The 9,440-nt window shown below is 44.0% G+C and overlaps 1 protein-coding gene across 3 annotated transcripts; it reads right to left on the bottom strand.

Moving 5' to 3' along the window:
• Positions 1-4,870: 4,870 nt before the first annotated feature.
• LOC125521996 lies at positions 4,871-9,229 on the bottom strand. Of its 3 annotated transcripts, XM_048687058.1 has the most exons (6): positions 8,727-9,229; positions 8,421-8,637; positions 7,867-7,956; positions 7,288-7,443; positions 5,753-5,835; positions 4,871-5,121 (listed from the first exon to the last, which is right to left on the bottom strand). In XM_048687058.1, exons 2-4 carry the CDS (start codon positions 8,616-8,618, stop codon positions 7,297-7,299), a joined length of 435 nt encoding a protein of 144 aa, XP_048543015.1. In that variant the 5' UTR covers positions 8,619-8,637; positions 8,727-9,229; the 3' UTR covers positions 4,871-5,121; positions 5,753-5,835; positions 7,288-7,296. The 3 variants fall into 3 exon arrangements, 2 of the variants coding, with proteins under 2 accessions (XP_048543015.1, XP_048543014.1); XR_007289595.1 differs by having other exon boundaries at positions 5,753-7,443; positions 7,753-7,956; XM_048687057.1 differs by having other exon boundaries at positions 5,753-7,443.
• Between the last annotated feature and the right edge of the window lie 211 nt (positions 9,230-9,440).

Genomic DNA, 9,440 nt, shown 5'->3' with positions numbered 1-9,440 from the left:
AAGGACTGACTAGACATTGTAATTCATGGTAAAAGAGATCCAATCATAGTCACACCCAATATAGATTAACAGTGATGAATGCAAATGATAGCTGTGCTCTCCAGCTAGTGCTTTTAATAAGAGGGTGATGACTCAACAGAAAAATAAATGGATAGGACCTTCGCAGAGGGAAGCAGGGATTTGTAGAGGTGCTAGAGCTCGGTTTTGAAATAGAGATAAATTATATTTTGAGCGGTATACTTTCATTGTCAACATAGCAACTAGGAGATGGCGATATCTTCCATGTCACACACATTATAGGCGGTTCCCAAACAGAATAGTAAAGTTTATACTCCCCCTCCACCAACAAGCATCAATCCACGGCTTGCGCGAAACAACGAGTGCCTCCAACATACATCAGGTCCCAGGGGGAGTTTTGTTTGCAATTAATTTTGATTTAGTTTGCATAAAGCATGGGACTGGGCATCCCGGTGACCAGCCATTTTCTCATGAGTGAGGAGCGGAGTCCACTCCTCTTGAGAATACCCCGCCTAACATGGAAGATAAGGGCAGCCTTGGTTGATACATGAGCTATTCGAGCATACAAAACAGAATGTTTATTTGAAGGTTTAGAGTTTGGCACATACAAATTTACTTGGAACGGCAGGTAGATACCGCATATAGGAAGGTATAGTGGATTCATCTAGAATAACTTTGGGGTTTAAGGGATTGGATGCACAAGCAGTATTCCCGCTTAGTACAAGTGAAGGCTAGCAAAAGACTGGGAAGTGACCAACTAGAGAGCGACAACAGCCATGTACATGCATTAAAATTAATAAACATTGGATGCAAGCATGAGTAGGATATAATCCACCATGAACATAAATATCGTGAAGGCTATGTTGATTTGTAAATCATTCAAAGAAGGATACCACCCCATCATACCACATCATAACCATCTCAATAGCATGTTGGCACGCAAGGTAAACCATTATAACTCATAGCTAATCAAGCATGGCACAAGTAACTATGATCTCTAATTGTCATTGCAAACATGTTTATTCATAATAAGCTAAATCAAGAACGATGAACTCATCATATTTACAAAACAAAAGAGGTCGAGTTCATACCAGCTTTTCTCATCTCAGTCAGTGCATCATATATCATCATAATTGCCTTTCACTTGCACGACCGAACGAAGTGAATAATAATAAGAGTGCACGTGCATTGGACTAAGCTGGAATCTGCGAGCATTCAATAAATAGGAGAAGACAAGGCAATATGGGCTCTGGGTTAAGTCAACAATAATGCATATAAGAGCCACTTCAACAATTTAATCATGGTCTTCTCCTATCGACCCCCAAAGAAAAGAAAAGAAATAAAAACTATTTACACGGGAAAGCTCCCAACAAGCAAAAGAAGAATGGGATTTTTTTTGGGTTTTTTTTTTAATTATTACTACTACAGCAGGAAAGTAAACTACTACTAATTTTTTTGGTTTTTCTTAAGGTTTATCAAACACACAAGAAGAAAGCAGGAAAAAGAAAATAAACTAGCATGGATATTACAGTGAAAGAGTATGAGCACCGACATCTAGCAATGAGTGTGTGTGAATATAAATGTAATGTCGATGAGAAATACGTACTCCTCCAAGGTTAGGCTTTTGGCCTAAGTTGGTTTATTGCCAGGGATAGCCTGGCGGATACCCGTAGGTGTAGCTGGGGTCGTACTGCGACGAAGAATAGTTGGGATCATACTATGATGAAGAAGACTCTGACTGCCACTGGCTGACAGCCATATCTGGATCCCAAGAATAAACAGAATGTCGTGGAGGCTCATCTTGTGGTTCAGGTTCCGGGGCTGGTGCAGGATTCCGGTAAGCTTGAACGGTAGCCCACGTAACGAGATAGGGTCCTACAAAATTAAAAAAAGAAGGAGCAGGCAACATAATAGTTTCAGGATGATGTTTATGAAAGAATAATTTATATTTGAGCTCTCCATCCCTGCCCTTAACGAGAAAATCATGTGCTATCATACTCTTATAATCTAGATAAGCACTAGGCATCAATTTATCCTCTTTCTCATGAAGCCTAATAGCTATGTTAAAATGTGCAGCGAGGCGTGAAGCATAAATGCCTCCAAAGATGGGACCCTTAGTACGGTTCATACTTAACCGTCTAGCAATAATTCCGCCCATGCTAACAGTGTTATCGCGGTATAAACCTGCTACCTCTTGAGCACCGCGTTGGTTTTCCCCGAAGAGGAGAGGATGATGCAGCAAAGTAGCGTAAGTATTTCCCTCAGTTTTTGCGAACCGAGGTATCAATCCAGTAGGAGGCCACGCGCAAGTCCCTCATACCTACACAAAAACAATAGCTCCTTGCAACCAACGCGATTAGGGGTTGTCAATCCCTTCACGGTCACTTACGAGAGTGAGATCTGATAGAGATGATAGATAATATTTTTGGTATTTTTGATATAGAGATGCAAAGTAAAAAGAAAAAGTCAAAGTAAAAAGCAAAGAAAGATTAAAGTGATGAAGATTGATATGATGAGAATAGACCCGGGGCCATAGGTTTCACTAGTGGTTTCTCTCAAGAGCATAAGTATTCTACGGCGGGTGAACAAATTACTGTTGAGCAATTGACAGAATTGAGCATAGTTATGAGAATATCTAGGTATGATCATGTATATAGGCATCATGTCCGAGACAAGTAGACCAACTCCTGCCTGCATCTACTACTATTACTCCACTCATCGACCGCTATCCAGCATGCATCTAGAGTATTAAGTTAAAAACAGAGTGACGCCTTAAGCAAGATGACATGATGTAGAGAGATAAATTCATGCAATATGATATAAACCCCATCTTGTTATCCTCGATGGCAACAATACAATACGTGCCTTGCTGCCCCTTCTGTCACTGGGAAAGGACACCGCAAGATTGAACCCAAAGCTAAGCACTTCTCCCATGGCAAGAAAAACCAATCTAGTAGGCCAAACCAAACTGATAATTCAAAGAGACTTGCAAAGATAACCAATCATACATAAAAGAATTCAGAGAAGATTCAAATATTATTCATAGATAGACTTGATCATAAACCCACAATTCATCGGTCTCAACAAACACACCGCAAAAAGAAGATTACATCGAATAGATCTCCACAAGAGAGGGGGAGAACTTTGTATTGAGATCCAAAAAGAGAGAAGAAGCCATCTAGCTAATAACTATGGACCCAAAGGTCTGAGGTAAACTACTCACACTTCATCGGAGGGGCTATGATGATGTAGAAGCCCTCCGTGATGACGGCCCTCTCCGGCGGAGCTCTGGAACAGGCCCCAAGATGGGATCTCGTGGATACAAAAAGTTGCGGCGGCGGAATTAGGTTTTGGCTCTGTATCTGATCGTTTGGGGGTACATAGGTATATATAGGAGGAAGGAGTACGTCGGTGGAGCAACAGGGGGCCCACGAGGCAGGGGGGCGTGCCCTGGGGGGGGGGGGCGCCCCCACCCTCGTGACCACCTCTTTTACTTCTTGGAGTAGGGTCCAAGTCTCCTGGATCACGTTCGGTGAGAAAATCATGTTCCCGAAGGTTTTATTCCGTTTGGACTCCGTTTGATATTCCGTTTCTTCGAAACACTGAAATAGGAAAAAAAACAGCAATTCTGGGCTGGGCCTCCGGTTAATAGGTTAGTCCCAAAAATAATATAAAAGTGGAAAATAAAGCCCAATATAGTCCAAAACAGTAGATAATATAGCATGGAGCAATCAAAAATTATAGATATGTTGGAGACGTATCAGGCATCCTCAAGCTTAATTCCTGCTCGTCCTTGAGTAGGTAAATGATAAAAAGAGAATTTTTGATGCGGAGTGCTACTTGGCATAATTTCAATGCAAATCTTCTTAATTGTGGTATGAATATTCAGATTCGAAAGATTCAAGACCAAAGTTCATATTGACATAAAAATAATAATACTTCAAGCATACTAACAAAGTAATTATGCCTTCTCAAAATAACATGGCCAAAGAAAGTTATCCCTACAAAATCATATAGTCTGGCTATGCTCTATCTTCACCACACAAAGTATTTAAATCATGCACAACCCCGATGACAAGCCAAGAAATTGTTTCATACTTTAACATTTTCAAAACTTTTTCGATCTTCACGCAATACATGAGCGTGAGCCATGGACATAGCACTATATGTGGAAGAGAATGGCGGTTGTGGAGAAGACAAAAAGAGGGGAAGATAGTCTCACATCAACTAGCACTACAAGAAATATGTCAACTTGTGACCCTCACTATTGGTCTCTGAAAGGTCATTGATTTTCATTTGCGACCTTTTTTTGACCAAAACAGATGGTCAAAAGCTGGCGGTCGTAAACTGAAATTAACGACCTTCTCTGTGAGAAGGTCGTGGAAGGCCACGACCAAAACAAAAGGTCATAGATTCTATGACCTTCTATTTTGGTCGTTGGCTGTCTGCCCAGGCCACGTCGGATTCGACGTGGCAATCTGACGTGGCAAAATTGCGACCAATTGAGAAGGTCGTTGATAAGATTCAGCCCGGTCCAATTGGGTGTTTTACATGGGCCAGGCCCAACAATTAAGCCTTTTATATTTTTTCCCTATTAATTCTGGACAGCCACATGGGCCAGGCCCAACATTATAGCCTTTTTATTTTTGGGCCATGGCCTTTTTGTCTAAACATTTTCATTTTCCTTTTTTTATTTAATGGGTCCAGTAGTCAGATGGGTCCCAGTTGTTAGGTTCTGAAGGTTCTGGTAACTGGGTCCCAGTTGTCATGTTCTGGTGATTGGGTCCCATCTATCAGGCTCATATTCTTCATATTTCAACCAGTAGACAAAAATCACACATGATACTACAAATAAGAGCAACCTGATTATGTAATACAATCGCAATCACAGTAACAAGCTCTATCTGTGCCAATACATGTGACCATGTGTAAAACAGTACTTTACAAGCTCTACAAGTGTAATACAGTAGTGCTTTACAAGAAAATGACAACATGCCGGACTTGCTGGGCGACCATAGTCAAATGAACAACATGCCAGACTCGCTGGACGACCATAATCAGGGCTGGGAACAAATAAAACGCAACATGCCTTCCTCGGTCGCCCTATTACATGAATCAACAGAGAAGAATCAAAAAAGTGAGGCAAGTATATTATGAACAAACCATTCAAGAAAAGGAAACTTATTTAGAATGATAACACAAATTGAGCTAGTACCATGCTTTTTGTTCTCCAACTAGTTAAAATGAGATAACTCGTTCATACAAGAAAACAGAGACACAATATGAATACACAGCAGGATTGACAAGTATACAGCAGGATTCAATATATTTTTAGGATCACAAAACACCAATATAAGCTAGAATTTACAAGTACACAGCAGGATTCAATTCGTCTTGCCCCTATACAGCAACCAACAGACGTGTAACATTTCAGCATGCACATACAATTTGTTTACTTATTTTTGAGCAAAATCGCCCACTTCCAAACAGAATGTCCTTTCATTTGATAAATAAAAATTGCAGGCCAAAGAAAGGCAAGCGTACAACAGACACATTACAGATGAGCAAGATACTAGAGGTCAGCACACAAGTCATATCATATATTCGGTTAATCTTTAACATCATATAGAATTATGAGCTTGACAATCGTCGGTCTAACCATATCACGCAGACAACGACATACAAACTAATTAGTAGTACTATATATGATGCAGCATATGGAGAGAATTTCTACCTTGTTATCATCAGGGAGGAACAAGGGGTGGGGGAAGATTTTGATCGGCTCCGTGTCAGCTGCCATCACCACAAACTCAGAGTCTTGGTAGCCGGGGAAAACAGAAAACGGAGATTAAAAATCATAGGAACAGAAATTAGCAGGACCGACCAAAGCGCGCAGCTAGGGACTGGTCACCTTCAAGGTAGAACAATGAATTAACTAGTTTTAGTCAAAGTCATAAGCATGCACATACAAACATACATACGAATTGAAACAGAATCCATGTATGTCTGTGCACTTAATTGCAGGTTCTATCCAACTTGCAATTGGAAAGAGTACAGACTAGTTTACTAGCAGCCTAACAAAAGATTCAGGTTCTTGGCTTGGTGCATGAATCCTACTGTCGTAGACAGAGAGAGGAAAGAGCACTGACAGTACAACGACGACAACAGAGCGATGCGAGCCAGTCAGGCAGTGCTTGATAAGCTATTGATAAGTAGTTTGCACACAATTAGCAGGCAACCAACAAAGTAATGTTGTATACTGTTCTGCAGTAAAGAGTATAATTTCTTTCAGTTGGCTCTAAAATTTCTGCCCATGGTGCACACATGACATACTGCCACAACATTGATTTGAATGTGAAACTTAATTCTGCACAATTTAGTTGCTTATAAATTTCAGCACCAAATTAGCATGTCTCGTTACTGATGAAGTACTTCTTTATCTATCATAGAATGGAAGGAATCACACAACATCTAGTAGTACTGTAATTGGATTTAGTAGTAAATCCGTAGATACATGTGGTTGGTATCTACTAGTAGGGAGTTGCACAGCATCTGGTGTTCTAATTAGAGAGCTGCTAGTGTGTTTGTACGCATTAGCTGCAAACAAGTGTTGTTTGTTTTGCTTACCCTGCTCTGCTCTGCTCTTCTCTTCTCCAAGCGAAAGCAGAGCAGGGAGAGCAAGCACACTACCATAACATACAAAGCCATCTACAACCAGCCTAAAAACAAACATACCTACAGGACTCACTCACGCACTGCCATTATGTTATTGATGAGCAAGTCTAGTGTGTGAGAGAAAATGCAGACAAGTTGAGGTAAAGTGCTGACCCCACGCTGTGAGGAAACGATCGAGGAGCTAATAACTAGGCAATGCAGCACCAAGTCCGACTCTACTACTACTACTTGTGACACATCATTGTTGATCCATGGCAGATAATAGTAAAGATTAGAACCCATGATTTTTATACAGAAGTTACCTACCCTGGTAGCCTAGCATAGAACAGCACTACATAGTACTTGGCCAGCAAATTTGAGCAATTCAGTGACCGCATCGCATGACAACAAATATAAAAACTATGAACAACATCGCATACGATGTGTGACAACAGAGAATACATTTGACAATGTAGAACGCATGCGCAACCACACATCCCATAACAGGGTTACAATCTAGAGGTGGTTAGCTAGCTGCTACCAAATTGCTCACTCATCAGTATAGAAGTGCAAAAGAGCGCAAAAGAAATAAATCAGCGAGAGCATAAGGCATACTATAGCCAGCTAGCTAGATTTCATCTTGATACTTATCCTTGTGCTTCTATAGCATCTCGATAACTTGGTCCAGGGGTGGGTCTCCGGGCCTCCGAAAAAACTGGTCGCCGATCTTGAACTCGTACGCCTCCGGATGCACAGAATGAACTCCTTCAACTACAAAAACACATATGGAATTAAAAGGACGCTGGTAAGAGCAGGGAAGAACAACATTCGATAATGCTTCACAGTAACTAAGTAATCGATCCTTGATAAAGTTGCACAACATTATTATTTCTCAGTGTATTGGCTAGTCATAACATGCACACTTTCAGTATTTTGCTTTCATTAATCAAAGAATTAAGAGAATGCACACATAGACATCCAAGAAGAAATCTAATTTGTGCGTTTGATCGAACAAAGGACCAACCAAATCTGAGGCTAATAAAGGGGGCAAAGATAGTAGTATGAAGGAATGACACATACGATTGAAGATTTGTAGTGTCCTGTGAGCTACAGCAGTGGTTTAGTGGGACAAATGCACGGGAGTGAGTGGGAGAAATACTAAGGGGTTCCCCCACCCCTGAGTATCTTACTGACATTCAGTCTGTCGATGATGCGCTCGAGCGGGTGGACCAAGCGCTCCCACGCAGGCTCCACGCCCTTCTCAAGCTCCTCCAGCTCGCCCTCCTGCATACAGAGAAACTTCAGATGAGCTAGACTGAAACTCAACTTGTCAGTTGCCACCTACATAAAATAGTCAAGACTAGAGTCTAACTCAAATCAGGTTTGCATTCTTTGGACGTTAAATGGAAGCTTTATATATATATGGCTATAAGGTATGATGCGAACCATCATCTCCATTCTGAACAAATTAGACTGCAATGGAGTTGCTTAATACTTATAGCATGATTGGTTTTCCGTTCTGAAACTGTAGACATGCTGTGCTTGGCTCATGCTTCAGATATGATCGGTCTACAGAGATTCAGACTGCGCCACAAAGGCACAGTAACAGCTGATGGATATACAAGTACTAAGACAATACCCCCTCGGTTACAGAGATAGTATGAGATCAATGATATCCAACAGTTTCCAGGAACGCCTAGCGCACCGGACCAGATCAAGAACACTGAAAATATAAACAACGATAGTACCTCCAGCTCGGCCATTTCCTGGCCGGATTCGGCAAGGATCCTCTGGATGTTGGAGACGTTGCTGGCCCTCGCCGCGAGGTGGAGCGGCGTGTCACCGCGCTTGCCAGGGCTGTCCTTGCTCCGCCTGAAGTTATCCATCCCCCGGAAGCTCTTGAGCTTCTCCAGCATGCCCAGGCGAAAGCTGGTCTGCCTCTCCATGTCCAAGCCCAAGAATCAACTGGATGTGACAACCACACACGGTCAGATCCGGACGGACGACGAGCGAGCGAACGAACGGGGATCAGGGGAAGGGGGATAAGGGCGTACGAGGCGGGCGAGGAGCGCGCGGATGTGCGGACGAGGAACGGGGATCCCGGGGCGGACGTGCCCGGGCTCGACGCGGTCGAAGGGCGGGAAGTCGATGTCGGCGAGCAGCGGGTTGCTGTTGCTGTCAGCGTCCGCCATGCGTCGGAGGCGGCGGTGCAGTAGGCGGAGCAGACGGAGGTGGCGGAAGGAAGGATGGCCAGAGCAGGGGGAGGAGGGAGCGGCGACGGCGGAGGGACCTGCCGGCTAGGTGAGAGAGCCAGTGTGTCGATCTGGATCAGGGAGGAGGCGGTGACGCATTGGATCTGGATCGGGGAGGAGGCGGCGGCGCGCTGGATCGAGGAGGAGGCGTTCCGCGTGCTGTGGGACAGAAGCGGATGGGAGATGAGAGGCCGTCGGCGGCGAGCTGTGGGAGGGATGATGAGGAATGGTTGCTGCGGGGGGAGAAGAGTGGATCGGGAGGGGGCGGCGACGGCGAGGAAATGGGGGGAGAAGGGTGCGACGGGGGGGGGGGGGGGGGGGGGGGGGGGGGGGGGGGGGGGGGGGGGGGGGGGGGGGGGGGGGGGGGGGGGGGGGGGGGGGGGGTCTGCCTCTCCGTGCCAGGCTCTGGGTGGATCTTTGTGGCCGAGCGACAGGGCAGGTTGAGACCACCTAGGAGAGGGGTGGGCCTGGCCCTGGTCGGCGTTCGCGGTGTCTTCAAGATAACACGTTTAACAA

Source organism: Triticum urartu, chromosome 7 (assembly GCF_003073215.2).
Source record: "Triticum urartu cultivar G1812 chromosome 7, Tu2.1, whole genome shotgun sequence".
NCBI classification, from domain to species: Eukaryota; Viridiplantae; Streptophyta; class Magnoliopsida; order Poales; family Poaceae; genus Triticum; species Triticum urartu.
Note: the sequence above shows the minus strand (reverse complement) of the source record. Positions and strands in the feature narration are given on the sequence as shown.

Excerpts from the sequence above, each read along its gene's own strand:
- LOC125521996 (XM_048687057.1), bottom strand. The coding sequence starts at position 8,618 with ATGGAGAGGCAGACCAGCTTTCGCCTGGGCATGCTGGAGAAGCTCAAG. Across the intron at positions 7,957-8,420 it reads AGGAAATGGCCGAGCTGGAG|GAGGGCGAGCTGGAGGAGCT; the intron begins GTACTATCGTTG and ends CTCTGTATGCAG. Across the intron at positions 7,444-7,866 it reads GCATCATCGACAGACTGAAT|TTGAAGGAGTTCATTCTGTG; the intron begins GTCAGTAAGATA and ends GTGTTTTTGTAG.